At 35.2% G+C, this 18374-nt stretch overlaps 1 protein-coding gene across 3 annotated transcripts in view; it reads right to left on the reverse strand.

The window, feature by feature from the left end:
• Window positions 1-2328: 2328 nt before the first annotated feature.
• The window catches only part of MAP3K7 (mitogen-activated protein kinase kinase kinase 7), a 48870-nt gene continuing 32824 nt past the window's right edge, over window positions 2329-18374 (reverse strand). For 2 of the 3 annotated variants that reach the window (XM_084284399.1, XM_084284398.1), the window contains 5 exons: window positions 15553-15620; window positions 9165-9273; window positions 6294-6355; window positions 5648-5763; window positions 2329-3172 (listed from right to left, as the gene is read on the reverse strand). In XM_084284399.1, coding sequence (XP_084140525.1) covers window positions 2992-3172; window positions 5648-5763; window positions 6294-6355; window positions 9165-9273; window positions 15553-15620 — 536 coding nt within the window. In that variant the 3' untranslated portion in view covers window positions 2329-2991. The remainder of the gene's footprint in view (window positions 3173-5647; window positions 5764-6293; window positions 6356-9164; window positions 9274-15552; window positions 15621-18374) is intronic. The other variant, XM_084284400.1, reaches the window with a different exon arrangement.

Below are 18374 nucleotides of genomic sequence, written 5' to 3' on the forward strand. Positions count from 1 at the left end.
GGATTTCATCAGAGATCAAGGATGTCCTGGCAAGTGTTGGGGCACTATTACATGTTTGTGGAAGTCTCTCAGCTTTTATTAACTAGATTCCTGAAAATGTAATAAAACCCTCCAGCAGAAAGCCACACTGCTCATTCCTGAATCATATGAAATCATTCACCATTTTATATACAAGTTTTGAATTACAATCTTCAACTTCTCATCAGAAAAAAAAAAAACACAAATAAGCCTAAAAAAGCATTTTTGGTAGAACTGCACAGTGTACAGAAGCATACTTTCAATTATACAATATCTTACAGAACATATACTTTAACAAAAAGCAGAGCCTGTTACTTTTTCTGAGAAGGCACTGCCCAGACAAAATATGTTTCACCTCCATTACTAGAGGAACGGCTTTAACTGGACAAAAGAGTACATGAAAAACTTCCTGAACACTCCAGATAGCTTAACAGAAAAATAAAAGTACATTTGTAAACAACTTTCAAACAAGAGCCTTAAGAAAATAATAAAAGTCACTAGAAAATTAAGCTGTTAAAGTCTTAGTTGCCCAAACTGCTATGTTCTACACTTTTTGATACACAAGTTTTGCCACACAGAACACCTCACTGAAAATTATAGGCAAATAATTAAAAAAAAAAAAGTGCAATTAAGAAAGAGACAACTTGAAAGCCAAAGGTCAAACTCCAAATTTCCTTTGTGAATAGTAAGAACAGCAATATAACCTAAATAGTGAACAGAGTCAAGTTCAACAGCGCACTGGTAGCACAGCACTTATTTTACAATCTGAGACCCTTTTTAATCTAAACTCTGAAAACTCATAAACAACTGTTAGAAGTGACGCTTGTATTAGGTACCATAAAGCTAGCACTGCGTTCACTTCCATTATTCAGACTTTGCCATAAAGTGACTTTTCATATGCAATGCTGATTTATTTTAAACAAATCTGTTTTATGATGAGGCAAAGCATAAAAACTGTCCTGGGAAATGATTTTGTGTATGTAATTATCAACCAAGCATCTCAAGTCGAGCGTTGGCATTTATGCTGCCCTACTGGATGCTTAAGCATATGTTAAGCAAGCTGCTGACCACGGAGTGTGTCCATTTTGGTAGATGGACAGATGTATGCGAACAGCAATGCTTTGGATAACTTGTGCTATTCCTAATACTACAGTTATTTTCTCCACCAATTACATTTTGCTATAAATATGTGTGCCCTTAAGTTGATCCCAATATCAGTTTCAGCTAACTAATCAAATTATCTGCTAAGGTTTGAGGAATGATAACCCTTCCTTTATTTAAGTAAAAGAGGGAAGCACTTCTTACTCCCAAAAGTTTGCCAACAGTAGATTTATTTTCAAGACAGAATGACACCATTCAGTAAACTGTCAGCCACTTTCGTTGTTCACAGATACATTCACAAGATGTTTATTATAAGGGGAAGAGAAAAATACTGTGATATTTTTACCATGAATGTTTTCTCCAAGTTCTGCTAATGGGCTCCTACAAATAATTATTCATTTCAAGTACGCAGAAATCAAAGGTCGGGTTACCTCTCCTACTTTGAGGGCTCAGCAGCTAGATTTCAATTTTCTATTTTTCCTTTGCAAAAGAATGTTAAAACCCTGCCCATAACTGAGTACACCAGGAGCTTACGTAAGGAATAATTTCCTATTATATTTAGAAATGCCTCATTTCTTTACCAGTTAGGAGTTAACTCATAAACCAAATAATCAATCTGCAATGTAAACGAGTAGTTATTTTCTCCCATGTAGAAATGGTAAATAATGAGACTGATAATTACATATTCTGCTTGAATTCATTAAATGCAATTCTTCAGTCACAAAGGCAGCAGGCATTCTGAGACGGACTTCAAAGGAAGTATGTTCAGATGAGTGGAGTAACTGAGATTCCTGATGAAGATTGAAGCCATTTCCCTCATTTTCTTAATAGCTTCTGCCATTTCCATACTTAACTCCATTGCATCATTTGATATTTAAAATTAATTTCCCCGAGTGTCTTTCTTCCTATCCAAAACAAAGTTACTTGCATTTATGGCAAATACTTTTGAGGAATTAAGTTGTAAAGAAAAAAATACTCCCGTAAGTGGTATGAAGGGAATACTTACAATCTTGTTTTAATTTGCTTTCTGAGTTTCCTTTTAAGAATGCTTCAGTGACAAAAGCTTTGAAGGTTTAAAACACTATCACATTTTTGTTTCCCTCTTTTATACCGGGGATAAATTTTGCGCAGTGAATCACGTTTGTAACTTCTGCCCAGTAACTAGATGGAACTGCATGACATTCCCCCCAAGAAAGTAAAGAAAATACAGCCTTTTACTTCAAATATTTTATGAATGCAAGGTTACAACAAATATATTAGTCAAAATGCAGGGCTATCAAGCACTGAACCAAGGATGCTGGCATCAGTTTGACTATTATTTTGCATGTGGAAAAAATATACTACGTCTACAGGTAAAAGGCATCACTAACGCATCATGAATTACTCTGGTCAGCCAACATCACCTCTGCAGCTTGGTGCATGTTTATGTCCTGGAAATAATCATCATTATAAATTTGAGATGAGACACTGGAACAAAACCATTCTTAAACAGGAAAGTTTTTGTTTTGCTCTTATCGAGGTTTATCGAGGTAACACCAAAAACTAAAACCAAGATCTTACAATTTCGCAGCCTCTAACACTTGTTAGGCTAGCCTTCACACAAGGAGCATGCATACAGCCACGGTTCTTGCTTTACGCTGAGGGCTGTTGGTTAATTCAAGTCACTGTTTTCTCACCTTATCTGGTTAACCTGTTGAACTGGATGTCCACCGTAGGAAAATGAAAAAATTAAATGATGTTAAGTGTAGCAGACAAATACAGACCACACCAAGAAGCTTACACTCATGAGTTGTCATAATAAGGGATAATAATAACAATAAAAAAAAATCAGTCTTTTCTGTGCATATTTTTCATTTGAAAGGTCCCAGGAAATCATGATGTGCCTGGCCGTTTCTGTTGCTGATTTCTGATGACCTCTAATTGTTTTTTGCATTGCTGATAGTAAGTTGAGAGACTCTTATTTTCATCTAAGAGCTTTTTATGTTCTTGTACCAGACGAGATGTGTTTTGCTGGTCTTTTTCATCCTGGTCCAGTTCTGCTATTAGTTCTTGTCTACAGTTTAAAAAAAAAAAAAAAAAAAAAAAGTAATCGTCATTTATAGTCTACTTCTATTTGTGTGTAGATGACTTAATATGCTTCAAATTTTAATTTGATTATCAGTCTGAATTCATGGCTGGTGATATCTTGTGCGAAAAAATAAGTTAACAAAAAAAATCCTATTCTTTACTGTATTCCGAGGAGAAATTCTCTTCCAAATCAAATCCACATTTAAACGTTAGAACAGCTGTAAACCATAGGCTCAATCTCTACAATTTTCCTTTTTATAATAGCTTTCAGATGTAATTCTACAGGTCACAGTAGAGCATCTAAGAATCTACACAGAAATTTATAAATTTTTTTAGCTCTAACTTTGCTTAACTGTATATTCAAAAATTCAGTAGGCAACTTAAAAGGCAAGACAGCAATAATTTAGATAATTTTTTAAGTGAAGTGCTGTTTGATCAGGCAGATTATTTTTACTACTCTTATTTGAGCTAATAATTACAATAAATTCAAAAAGCTTTTAGCAATTACTTTTAGAGGAACAAATTCTCTACAATTTTCTCTCTTAATTTCTATGAAGAATATTAGTGTTACATAAAACATGAGGTTGCAGTTTTGTTTTTTTTTTCCAGCATACTAATTATTTACAGACAGAGCATTAAAAAACAAAAACCTAAAACCCAAAACACCTGCAGTTGCCCAAGCAATTCAGTTAATGTTTCATCATGTAAAGTTCAGAGCTGCAGGAACACTAATTTGTGCTTTACATACCCTTACAACCCAACTTCTTGCTAGAGCAGAGTTTGTTTGACTCTTGGAAAAAACACTGCAGTAACTCTGGCAATTTTACACTGAAACACTGTTTTGTAGTTTGAGCTGTATATTTTAAAGCAGTGCAAAACAGACTCAGGCTGATTATTTTTGTAACTGTCATTTCACTTAATTTACGCATTAAGAATTCAATATGTTTTTAAGCAACAATTTTAGATGAACAAATGCACTGATAAACTTGCTAAAAATTATCCTACAAAACTGATGTAGCTAAATAGAATGCAGTTTGTTTTACTATTTGTTTATGAGGTGACAAGAAGGCAAGCTGCCAACAATATTTTAGCAACAAAATAGTAGAGGAGAAAGTTCCTCATGATAATTAATTGTTGCCATATGGTTTGTAATTACAGCTAAAGAAAACTTCATTAGTTCAACCTTTATAGAGTAATTACTACCTCAAACAGCATTAAATACATCAATCACAGTACTATTTTTTTGTTTCAAACCTAAGGGCAATTATGTTCTGACTAAGAAAAAACAACTTGGGAGAAATATCTATGCAGACCTTCCAGAAAAAAAAAAAAAAAAAAAGAGAAAAGGAGGAATCTAAAAGGTACGAATTAACGGTTGTGAAACAGGAGATTATTTTTATATAATTTATTGATCTGGAGGGACTATAGAAATAAAAACAAAGTTAAGATCTTCACCCTAGTTTCAGCATCACCTCAACAAGGTCTAAGAATTCTAATCATGCTTGAAAAAATTCTTTTCAAGATGCTATGACAAAATGAATAGATGATGTAAGGTCAATCATAAAGTAGCTTTTTCCCCATTCTGTCTGTTGTTTCTCAAGTAGAAGAGGTTTACACACACATTTTTCTCATTGGCTATTCCAAACACTGAGGCCTGCAGTGTCTCAGGCTCTGGTGGGTAACAAGCTGTTTCCTTGGTCTAGTATGTAATGACCTCTCAGAACTGCTCCCCAGCACCAGGAAATAGAAATGAAGAGAAGCAGAACACAACAGAACACATTGCAAACTGAAGTTCTGAATCAGCAATAACTTTGGCCCCAATCCAACAGAACATGCAAGCAGTTGCTTCACTTATACGTGTACACAATGTGCACTAGAAATAATCTCTTTCCTCTTACGATAAGAAAGTATGTAACAGCTTTTATGTATTAGGCGCTAAACCCCTGGTAGAAAACCACAACATGTGTCTTGATAATACTGCTATAAATGTGATTATTAACACAAGTCAGATATAAGATAAAATCTAACTGCCAATAGATAACATTGAGATATTACTCAAAATTCTATAATGCATTATCCAAATGGTTATCCACAATTTACAATTGGAAGTCTTTTATTGGACAGTGTGTGAAACAGAATTGCAAAGTTCCTCAACATTCCAGGTCTTTCACTTGAGATGACACAAACATTACTACTGTGGAATGTACGCAAAAGTGCCACACACTTTATTGTAGGGCCTGTCCAGAAGAAAAGTCTTAATATTGCTTAAAACTTAAGTTACGGGCTCTGAATACCTCACCTATGGTGCGTATCTCAGTATCTATACAAGATTAGGTCTTGAAAAGAACCACGCCCTATGAAATTTTACTTCAGAAAGCCTGAAACAGCAGTCACAGATAACTGACTTAGCGTAAAAGCAGCATAAAGAAAAACAGAAAGAGGTTCAAGACATTTCACTTACTTCCTCTGCAACAGCAATGCAATTTCTGTCTGAACTTTCATGTACTCTTGTGCCATTTTGCAGTGCTGTTCAAACACAGCCATAGATTCTTTGGAGTTTGGACATGGTGCTAGAGGCTGAAAATAAATCAGACGTTAAAAACTAATGAACTAATGAAGTCTCTGTGGTGTATTTATAACATCTTTTAAAAAACAGTAGGCTTTTAAAAACAAGTGTTAAACCATGTCCTAGAAAACTTTACTGCACTGATGCCAAAGTTGTCTCAAACCTCCAATCTGCAGTTATTAATCTGACAGTCTCTTTGTCACAAGGATCAAAAAATCAAACTAATGTTTAATCACACACACCCCAAATAAAGTGAATGCAACAATTTGATTCAGTAATACTCAAGCAAAAAAAAAATCTTATTTTGACAGTCAAACTCAAACTACATTTGGTTTTAGAGATCATGTTTCCCAGGGCTTGTTTTTAATAGCTTGATCAAATCTGAGTCAACCAATCTCAGATTACATAATATATTTTTTTAGCCTTGGTCAAAAGTTAGACTATAAACACTGGTAAGTATGTGGCACTATATTTTGCAGTCCCAAATTCACACATAAGAATGTAATGCAAAACAAACCATCTAATGACACATATTTATTACCTGTAACTGATGATCTAATGTAAGATATGCCATTGGGATGGAGTTATCTGACCCATTGGTCTCTGTAACAACACCAAGAACATTTTAATGCATTTTTAAACACAGATAATTCTATTTTTACAGGACAAAACCGAGAAAACTACATTTCACAATACACAATCTGAATGTGAAAAGGCAAATGGAAATAGCAGTGTTCCAATCCCAAGGCAGATGACTCTTTGCTTTTCTGATAAAGTTAAGAACTTCAAAATTACGATCTATCACACCAAGAAGAAACAAATATTAAGGTTGTTATCCTACATTTCTAGAAGCCATGTATCCGCATACACATTCTTTAAAATATTATTTTTGTACAGTTTGCTATCATGTTCTGTTTATAAAAAAAAATTGCCATTTCATTCTTGTTTATGAAGGATCAGCCAGCCAGCCATGCATCTAATGATTTTAAAATTAGAAGCTGTGCAAACCAGCTCTGCCAAAATAAAATAAGCACAACCTCCTGCTCAGTTTCAAAACCTACTCCTGGTGAGGATTTTAAGTATCTTCCTCACAACATGCTCTAGGGCATTTCCTTTGCTCTGTAGAGACACTTTGTGGGTAGCAAGGGACCCAATACCCAATCCATCTTCTGGGCCTGGCTGCTCTCTTCTTACACTGTAATTACTCTGGATTTCTCTAAAGCTTTAACCCACATTTAACATGTTTCTGAATTCTTAAAGGTTATATCTTTTGGTAGCCCAGAATCTAGGGATCACAAGGTTACTGTTAAGCTTTAAGAGACAAAGGAGTAAAGACACATTGAGAAACTACTGATTTTATAGCTGCATTATTGCTACTAGAGGATTAAATGGAGGAGGGTAGGTGGGAAAAAAAAGGGGCTGCTTACCCATACCCCAAAAGCACCTGCCACAGAGTAGTCGTGGTAGAGAAACTAAGGTGTTGCCCTCAAAGACTATGCTATCTCCAAGAGCAGCTTCAAAAGGAAACAGAAATAAGAGGGTGGGAATGGAGAAAAAGTGGTTAAGTGTATGCTTGTAAGGAAACTGGAAGGTGGTAAAAATAATAAAAATAACCAAAAAAATAAAACCAGAGAGACTTAATCACCACAGTGTCTTAAATCAGAACAATACAGAAGGCCTTCCCTACATTCGATTACTGCCATTTATGGAATACTGCTACAGCAAAGGAATTATTGCAATGTTTCAAATACATCAATACATGCAAAATACTTCAGATTGCATTCCTCAGCTTTTGGCTGTGTCACAGAACTGTAATTTTTCCTGTGATTGATCAGATTTGGCTGTGTCCTCATTTTAACATTTTGCCCAATTACCTTAATAATGTACTTTCTTTTACATAAAACTAAAATTATTTATGTGTTCAGAAATGCAAATAGCCCTTTGTTAATGGACTGCATAAACCTAATAAGAAAAAAATATATGTGTGGTATATTCTGTATTTACCTGAGTATAAGGTGAGGGACTTCTGTGAACAAGAAAGCCACCATAGTAATGGACCTAACTTTAGCTCTAGTGGTGTGCTGCATCTAAGGCCAGAGATTTAGGACAAACTGCCTTTGCACTGGCATAAGATCAGCAGCTTTCAGTTCCCAATGAATTATCTATTTAACTAATGGACAAGAGCTTGCTTCTGTGTGAAGCAGCAATTCCCCTAAGTGCTCACTGCCTAAAGAAACTTGAAATCCAAGTTACACACGAGAAGGAAGGCTGTGGCAGAGGGCAAGGGCTTTGGGAATTTGTGTGTTACTAGGCATAGAGTGTGATTATGCGAAGTGACAATGGACAGAAAGAAGAAAGCATAGAAGCAAGGAATAAGAGTATGCTGCCCTCCCCTCCTGCTAAAGCAGGGCAAAAAAAAAAGTACACATCTTACTTTCAGAATCACCTTGTATTTGGTAAAATACCAGTACACATATATATGGATATATATATGCTGGCACAAAATCAGTCCATATGTGAGTTTCCATTTTGCAGTTGGTTACAGGAAAAGAATGACAGAATCTGATCAGTTAAAGATGAAATGGATTACAAGCAAAAGATTTCAGAATTTAAGGCACTATGAAATACCAACTTGAGATTAAATCTAAGATTTACCGTATACATTCTGGTAATGAAAATGTAATTCTTATGTTCTAAAAAGGAATTTGTGGGGATCCATTATTTATATGCAGTCCAGTATCGGTCCATTTCATAATGGTGTGCATTATGACTTTTAAGACTGAATTCAGCTATTAAATTATGTTTACTCAATCATAATCTGTAACAGGACAACAGTGATGCTTTTAGAAGTATCTTAGTATCTTAGAAGTATTTTAGTAGAAGTATTTACATTTCTGTAGACACATGTTTATACGTTTAAGACCAGTAACTTTGTGTGCACATACACATTCTGCATAAGCAAAATTACAACACACAGATAAAGAATTAATGTATGCCAGCTGATACTTACCTAAGTAGCACTTCATTCCAGAAATCAGGGCAATGAAAGCTTTATCTGTGCATTCATAATACAAATGCACAACACTAAAATGCCACAAAGATGACTACTCCCTTCCCTCTCCAACGACACTTTACAGACAAAAACTGGTGCTCTCTTAAATAGTAGCAGCACTGCACACATACAACACTTTGTGACAAACAAAACTCTTACAAGCTTAGGTAACTTAACATTACCAATATAAAACGTTTTTAAAGCCACTGTTGGAAACAAAGCAATGATGTAATGATTTAACCTAAGCAGCATTAAAATGGGATGACACTTTGCCTCATTTTCTCTATATCTAGGTACATACCCTATCAAATATTTATTTATTTTTAAATGTAAAAGGTTAACTAATGAACAAAGGATTACCTGCATCATCAGGTGTCCATGGATTACGAGTTGGCTTTTCAGAGGTTGGTCCCGAGGTAGTGATCATTCTCACACTAGGACTAGATGATCTACTGCTGTTTCTACTCTCCTGAAAAGATACAGCAAAACAGAATGACAAGGAAAGTTAACATATTTTTTTTTTTCAAAATGTTCATTTTACAAAACAGTATTAAAATGAAAAAAACAATGTGAAAAAAACGATATTCCTCCCAAATACTCCCTGCAAACTTTTCTTCCTGAAAGCTTTCCAGATAGCTTTATAAACCTTGTATGCATTGCAGCAATTTCATCCCCATCTTTACTTCATCTTTGCTATAGAAAAAGAAATGGATATAATTCTGCTATTCAGCATAATAAAAAGCACTGTTGAACAATGCATTCAAGATCTTTATATAAAAAGCGCACTACTACACACATAGCAATTTTCACAATACCGTTCAATGTAATCTATCAGCTCCATAAAATAAGGAAGGAATAATGTTTTATTTCTGATATTTAGCCAATGAATGGAACTACATTCAACAAAAAGAATATACCTTATTAACTGCACTAGACTGCATTGTATTAATCTACAGTATTTATTGTGGTTACGTTAAGTCGGAGGTTATACAATCCATCCTCAGAAAATATGAAGAGGTATTCTTCAAAACAATCAATTAGAACACTCAATTAACTGATTAAAATGAAGAAATTAAAAAATGTGGAAATTATCACTCAAAGCAAATTGAAAACTAAAACAAAATTCTGTAGGAACCTCCTTTACACTGAAGGAGTACTTTACTACTTAAATTCTTTTCCTTATCAAAGCACAGAAGATCTAATACTGACTTCATTATTCTATCCAGCTTCTGTTTCAGAATACTTATTTACAATATAAATTATTGTATGCCATACATCTTCTCACAGACACAAAAGTAACACAGTAAAGGACTTAAAAGTATAGACCCCACCATGTTTTACAGTAAAAAAAGTCAAAAGAAAAGATGCTATTCAAAAGACAATTATTTTCAATATGGGGTGCTTTCTATGAAATTATTAGCTAAATGTCCCTATTTTTTAAAAAAAGAACTACTCAAATATACATTACCTGGAAGCTGTATTTCTTTATGACCCTGATTTCCAAATATCGTATCTTAATTTAATTTTAAAAGCCAGGATTTCAGTCAAGCATCAATCCAAAGAGTAGTAAGATCCTACACACTGAAATACCCATTATTTCAACTGCATTACAATATGTTTCTCCGGTAATTGCTTCAGTTTAAGAGGCTAGGAAAACACACTATTAGTCTGCACACACGAGACCTATAACAGCAAATGCCCATACTTTCTAAAATGAAACATCTTTAAAACAGCAATAATTTAAGTCTACTGGGTAAAACAGGGAAGTCAGAAACATGGCTCAATTATTACCTTCTCAGAGCTTTAAAAATTGTTTAAAATGCAAACCTTATTTTGCAGCAGTTAACGCTGTCCCTGTGCCAACACTGAACACTTCAGTCTTGCTTGCTTATGCAATGGAAAAATGTTTCCAAACAAAGTACAGAGCTTTAGTACCAATAGTTATTAAAAATGATTTTTTTGAAGTTCCCTTACATATTTGCTTAAGCTATCTATGTTTCTCAAATGATTTCAGTCTTCACATGCTGAGAAAACTCATATGTGAGTGCTTTCTGCCTTATCAAGGGAAATACATTCATAAATACAAAGTGACATGAAACTCTGTAAGAATAAAGAAATTGCCAAACTGGGACTGAAATTTATCCATTAGCCTTGTATTCCTTCTTTGACAGAGCCACTGCAAGCAACATGAAGAGGAATAGCTTAATTTTTTTATTGACCATTTTATGTTAGTAGCCAGGAAGTATTGTAGAAATAATCCAACGGGATGATATTACCAGGATTACTAAATCAGATATTTTGAAATATCTTTTGTGTTGAAGTCTCTGTTGACATTATGAAGGTTTAAGTGGCCTAGCTTACTGTTTACTGTCAGTGTGCTCAGACATGAATGATAAATAAACATCATAAGATAGAGCAAGCATTTTTAATGGGGTTTAAGTCCTTAAAGCAAAAAGAACTGTTGAGTATGTAGTTGACAGCAAGGGGGTCCCAGGAAATGCTCTAGCTAGGGTAACTTAGGGTAACTCTAGCAAACCATGCTATACAGGGTTGCTTGCTGTACCAGATTGCTTTGGTCCATCAGCACAGTAAAACCACTTCTGTGATAACACTGTTTAGATGAAATTACTAGAGACAGAAGTGAAGGATTCCTATCTGGGGTACATTTTAAAAGCATCACAAAATCCAAGGGAAGTTCCCCAAACTGAATAGCTGTTAGATTACTGTGGTTGAGTGTGCTGAGTGAGATACTTCAGCTCTCCCGGTGGTGCACTAGACCACAGCCACCTTCCCTGACACCAGCCTTGCTGACAGGTAAGCCAGTGACCGCTTTTCAGCAACCAGTTTCTGTCATCTCTTCATGGATATCTTGCCATTGTTGCCTCCTCCAGGTATCACAGTATGAAAAACATACTTTTTGTAAGGTTACTCTCAAATCATCTTTGCCAGGTGGCCAAACCTGCACTGTGTTCTTAGCTTCTTAGTTTCCATTTCTCAAAGGCTTAGCATTTTGGAAAGATGACGTGCTCTAAGGAATAACCCCCCTTCCCAGAACAGCACGATTTTTTCTGTGTTTAATTTAAACAGGCAAACAAATTTAAAAAAAAAATCAGTGGCACCAGCCCTTTCTCCTCATCATCTGCGGATTCTGTCTCCCTATGAAAGGGGAGAAAGAAAAGTGCCTCTGTGACCAATTGCACAATCTCATGGGCAGAATGATTCATCTGTATGGTTTCAGATCCCATGAATTCTCACACTTAACTTGCATGCGGGCATGCATACTCAAACCTTGCCTCTCAACTGTTTAATACAGTATACGCTTTTCTTTAACACATTAATTTTTTCCACTTCAAAGTAAACTGAAAGTAGAGAGGCCCAGTGACAGTTAAAAAACGTTAAAAAGAAGTATTTCTGCTATTATGATGGCATTGTAAAGGATGATATATACCAATATGACCCAATAAAAACAGGTAGACGAGGACATGGATATCTTACTGATATCTTATTGATTCATAATCTTTAATGATTATGTCAAATAAATTCCTAAATCTACCTGTGTAAAATGCCAAATTTTGCAATGAAGACTCAATCATGTATAAATAGCAGATTCGTTGTGTTCAATCTAGCCTCCCAAAGCTTTTTATGGCTGCAGCTCAGAGTCTGCACATCTATTTCTGTGTTACAAAGATGTTTAGGTAAGAGCAGTACTGGTAATGGACAGGCACCGCATAAATCCTAAGGGGTTTTTAAAGTGCATGTACAGGCAAATGGAAAGGCAGAGGAATCAAGTCAGTGGGAAAAAAAAAAGATTACATGCAAACATGAGTGGACCATCACAATACATGTACAGAAACAAATGGGAATGGACACCTGACTGTCAGAAGATTACACTAGCACTGCTCGTGTCACTTGGAGTTGAGTCTAAGGTCAGCAAGTACTAGAGCAAAAGACTTTCATCAAGTCCTGTGAAGAACAGAGCTTAATACATGTGATCTCAACAGCGAGCCCCTCCAGTAGCTGGTCCAACGACTGAAAACCTTTGGTGTGGTATATTTTCCTACCTAAGCTCTCAATGTAAAAGGATAAGCTGAGTACTAAAATCAACTGCAAAGCATTGCTACTGTCTGCTGATTTTGGTAGCATCAGTAAGACCATTACTAGAAAATGTCTTAAGTCTCTGAACACACACACACACACACACAAAAGTATTCATCACCATACAAACCACACAAAGAATTCTTCTGGCACTACACAGAAAGAACAATCAGGAAACTCACAAGGTTAGATTAGAACAGATCAGAAGCTAGGCAGGGAGTCCTGGTCTACCCTTGTCAGGCAAGCACCAGAAACTCTGGTATATTTGTTATTAAGTACACTGTTTTCCTCCACCTTAAAAAAAATCCACTCCAAGTTGGAAAAACCTTCCTGATATGAACAAAGCAAAAAACATCACAATTATTTTCTATTGACATGTTGGCAATTTCCAGAAAAAAAGATAAGTTTAGTAAGAAGATTTCTGATCAGCCTTACAGTGTTCTCAGTCAAATGGTTTTAAATCCTTGTCATAATAAAAAAGCAGTGCTACAGCAAAATTTTGAGCAGGACAAGGACTTAAAAGGCCTGGGTGCGGGAGTGGAAGCACACAGTGCTGTGGCAGCTCAATGAAGGCTACGCCAAAGGGTGGGTGTAAGAGAGAATGGAATGCAGGGAAGAAGGATGTTTGCAATGAAGAGAGGGAGGGGGAAAGGGATTTTCATGTTAGAAAGGATAACCTATATATGGTATGTGCATATGGGGAGATGCTATAAACTGACCAGAGCTACACTAGTTACAGATGTGATTTCTGCTTTGGCTTGTAGACTGCTTATACACATCGCAGTTCAAGATTTTATTAAGAATTCAAGGCAGTGAAGTCTAAAGCTATAGAAACCTAAAAAGAATACTTTTAGGTCTTCTGCTCAAACTACATTGTGCTTGTTTTCTTGTTTCCCAATTGAATATTAATATGCGTATCTATGTATATTAGAAGTTAGAGAAGGCTGCTGAAACCAGTGCTTTCTCTTCTCACACCAGAAAAAGGTGAAAATGTATTATGTCCATATAAATAAATTTCTTCCAAAGTGCATTTTTCTTGCCTGTTAAAATTTTATGTTTTCCATGCCTTATCATAACATTTCCAAGAAGTGTAAAATAAAATAAGGTAATTTTAATTCTTCCATTTATATTTCCAATATACACGCTATCAGAAGGAAGAAAGCAAAATGTGATTCTGGTACCTCTATAGACCCTCATCAGAAACTGGGGAGGCAAACAAAACTTTTTTGTACCCTCCTGGACACAAGGGCAATTTAGCTAGAACAGCTACACAAGCAGTAGAATAGCTTTCAAAGAAACGTTTTAAAAAAGCTACTAGTATTTGAAGTAAACTGGAAATTCTATGTTTTCAAATATTAACCATTCATTAAAATTAACAAAACAAAAAACCTTAAACAAAAATTATAATTAAAAACATTCATACACCAAATCAGTGCAATTTGGTATAAATGTTGCACTATCACTTCATTTTTTTTCCCCCAAGCCTTCCATAATTTTTGTTCTACTGTTAACCAAATAGGCTAACCAATTTCTTTACTAAATTTTGCAGATTCATTTCTTTCTAGAACACCTGCTTTCTCTGAAGATATTAACATGTATTTAAGAGTCATTCTATTATTTTCTAATAGATTCAAATTCTATCTTAGTAAGTTAGTAGTAAACTCTACTAATAATATCTGGGTGATTTATGAGGTTTCTGTGGCTTTCACACTCTACAGAATTAAAGAAGGATCAAATGTTGATCGCCCTTAAAGTTGATCACCCCCTAAAGTTACCACCTATTTTAGATTATTGCAGTATGTTGTTTAATACGGAAACTTGATTAACCTGATGAATATGCTAAGCTCCCACTTTCCCAACATACAAACAATAATAGGAACATCAAAATTGCAAATTCACACTAGTGATGAAGTATCCTTTCTGAATTACTGAAACAGACACGGTAGCAATTAAAACACAAAATGAACACATCTGAATGAAGCATCAGCTGTACTTTTCTCATTTAAGATGTTCTTAGTATATTTTCACTTATATATAACACTGTCTGTTACCATGGCATTTACAATACCAGATATGAAATTATAAAATGTCTTATTGAGATAGTTATGTTAAAAAAAAAAAAAAAAAAAAAAACACCAAAAAACGGTGTGATAACACCTTCCTATAGAACTTTCACAAGAAATGGAAAGATACTACTCCGAGTTACTGGTTGGGGCTCGGAGATTCATTAAAAAATATGCTTATAATATTAATGAACTTTAAAAAAAAAAAAATGCAAGAAGTGAGTCTAATGTATGTATAACTGCTTCAGGCAATCGTAAGTAGTTATTTCAGTTGTTTTCTACATAAAAAGAGGTAAAGGCTTTCCTGTATAACATCTGCCCTGAGTCAAATTGAGTAGTACACATGAACTATTTGTACATAAAAAATGATAAATACTGTACGAGCTATATCAAAATCATTGGTCATCTAGAGCTCATTCATAGATTATCCTCATGGTATTGGATTTAAATGCAATAAATGGCACTGCATTCTGTCAAGCTTCCACATGATTTCTACAGAAGTATCGAAGGTAGAGATTTCCAGACCAGTTTCCCTGTACAGATACAGCATCAACTTCACTGAAAGATAAAGAAGAGATGAGAGACATTACCTGACTGGACTCTGTTCCAGCAACAGTAAGATCTTGAATGGATCTGCGCCTCTGCTGTCCGTTTCCTGCTGGGAAAAAAACAACAAAACAAAAACAAAACAGTGAAATCTATTCAGAACAAAATAAGAAGGGTGCGACTGTTGCAGAGGAGCTTGGAATTTGTACAAATCCACAGAGAGAAAGGGAGAGAGGGGGAGAGAGAGACAGCTGCAGAATTTTAACTCAAAACATGCTGGCCTGTCAACAAAAAGTATCCCCCCAATACAATAACCACTCCTACCACATGAATTGCTGCTGCACTCCACTCCACCATCTTCTGTCACATGTATTTGAACAGGCTTAGGACTCGGGGCAGGAGCTGATGACGACATCTATTTCGAGTGCGTTACGTTATGGGGATTTCTAAAAGCTAGACTGCGAAGATAACACGCTGCCAGCTTTAACCTGTTGCTCTTTGGTATGCTCAAGTAACATAGCAAGGACTTCTGCCTGTGTTTTGGTTCCCTCGCTAAAACCAAGAAGCAAACGTGCTTCCTTCTGGACAAAGTGAAAGCTCTTTCTCTCCTTCAGAGAAAGGAAACTATGCCCTATTCTCATGCTCTGAGAAGTGTGAAAAGGGGACTGGTTCAGCTAAATCACATCTTGCTATCAACCTCCTGAGCACAATGCTGTAATCTTTTCCTCTTCTCCTTCCACCTGTTAGCAATTATCTACTTGTGACAGCTACATAAAACAGTTTAAATTTTAACACTGACACTCAATCAAAGGCATTTCCAGGAAACAAAGTCTCCTTAAAAATAAAAGAGATTATGCAACGGAATCTCCCTAACTACTTTGATTTTTATTACTGTGATTGTTTATATTGTCTCTTGAGAGCAGGTCAGCTGTCCAAAAGGAAACACCAAAACGTCCTGAGTAACAGCTGACAATGCTCAAAATTCTTGGTCTTAGATCTGCATTACGTAACTTTTCTACTAGAGGGTAGCATCTCAAACATGTACTACAGCAGCGGCAGCCCCTAACCCATCAACCACGCACTCTGCAGCCAACCCAATTCACTCAAAGTCCTGTACCAGGGGTCTATTTGTTTTAAACCTTTTAGATATTTATTCAACATCATTTCAGTATTACTTCACAGACTATCTTAAGTATTTTGATTCGCAACAGTTACAACAAAAACGTAAGACTATCTATGCAATATGAATCAATACATTTAAGGTATCAATTTAATAATTCATAAATCACTGTTAATAATTCTTAAATATAGGTACTATCACATATAGGAACACATTACCACAAAGCAGCTGTACCAAATTCTCAGTGTCACTTCACCAATTTGTAATGATATTTTAGAATATAAAATTTCTAAGAAATACTATGAGAAACAAACTTATTCGAAAAATCAAGAATTCCAGAAAAGGACTATATTCTTTACCCTGACTACAAATGAATTTTAATTGCAACTTTTTTTTGAGGTCTTGACCTTTTGCTTCTGAAATTCAAAGACAGTATATACTTACCTAAGCATCAATGACTATATTATGCTTAATACTTTACCATGAAGATACTAGGGATGAAGTGAATGACAAATCTACGTCAAATTTTTGAACTTGTTCACTTGTAGTGAACTTTTTCCACTAGCTGACCATTTAGAAACATGTTTATTAATTTTATAGAATTAGGTACTGTAGATAGTTCATCTGGCTGGCACAGCTGATCTCAATACTCAAGATACGGATGATCCACCCGTGACTGACACAAAATTATGTGCACGTTTCATTCAACAACACTGTTCTAAAATTAGCTCAGCTGAAATAAGCTTGCAAAAATATCTGAAATTCTCATTTCAGATTAGCAACATTTGTGAATTTAAAGAACCCCGCACATGTGTTGCTGAAACATTAGATCATGGCTGCCAAAAAGTTAAAATAATCAGGGTGGGGTGAAAGAAAAGAAAATGCTTTGGGATGGGGGGAGAGGGGCCAAAACTACTGTGTTGCAATAAATGAATACCTTTAAATGAAATATCTCCAAGTTAGTAGCATGAGGGAAGAGCAAGCTCTACTAGGCAATGCCATTTTAATTAGTGTAACTACTGCAGACATCTGGCAAATAGCTTAGACAAAGCAGAAACAGACTACAAATCAACAAATACTTATTGCTCCAGATTCAAGATAAATTCAGTTGAAGAGTACACTACATAACATATAGCTTTTATTTAAAATTATCACTTCCACTTCTCTATGCGTTCCTTTCTCAATTTTAATCTTTTACCTCTAAATTCATTTAAAACTCCTAATTTTTCCTCATTATAAAAACTATTTTGTAAATGTGCAGAAGCTAATATGATGTACCACCTCAGTATTTTAACAGTTTAAAGGGACTTTAGGATTAGAAATCAATGAGCACTCAATTACACATCTGTTTTGAGAGCTGTAGTGAAAAAGCTCCAAACACCTCATCACCACCTGAAACGTTGAAAGACCTTAATTTAATTATTTATATTAAAAGAGAAATTGATCCAGACAATGATATGGCATTCGTGGTTCAAGCGATTACTGTAACATAGCTCTAGAAGTTCCAACCTGGGGAGTTATGCTTTCAGGTTTTCTTAATATGCATCGCTTGGAGATGAGAGCTACAATTATTGGAATATCCAAGTTACATTCTGTTTAATAACTTATGGATATATCAACTAAAAGGGCAAAATGAAAGTGAAAAACTGGAGGGGAGTAAGAACAGGGAAGAGGAAAGAGCAAAACAATGCTCAGAGGAAAGTAGCATTAATTGCTGAATTACCAAGTAGTCAACAAAATCAAAAG

Source organism: Netta rufina (assembly GCF_964035555.1).
Source record: "Netta rufina genome assembly, chromosome: 3".
Taxonomy (NCBI): Eukaryota; Metazoa; Chordata; class Aves; order Anseriformes; family Anatidae; genus Netta; species Netta rufina.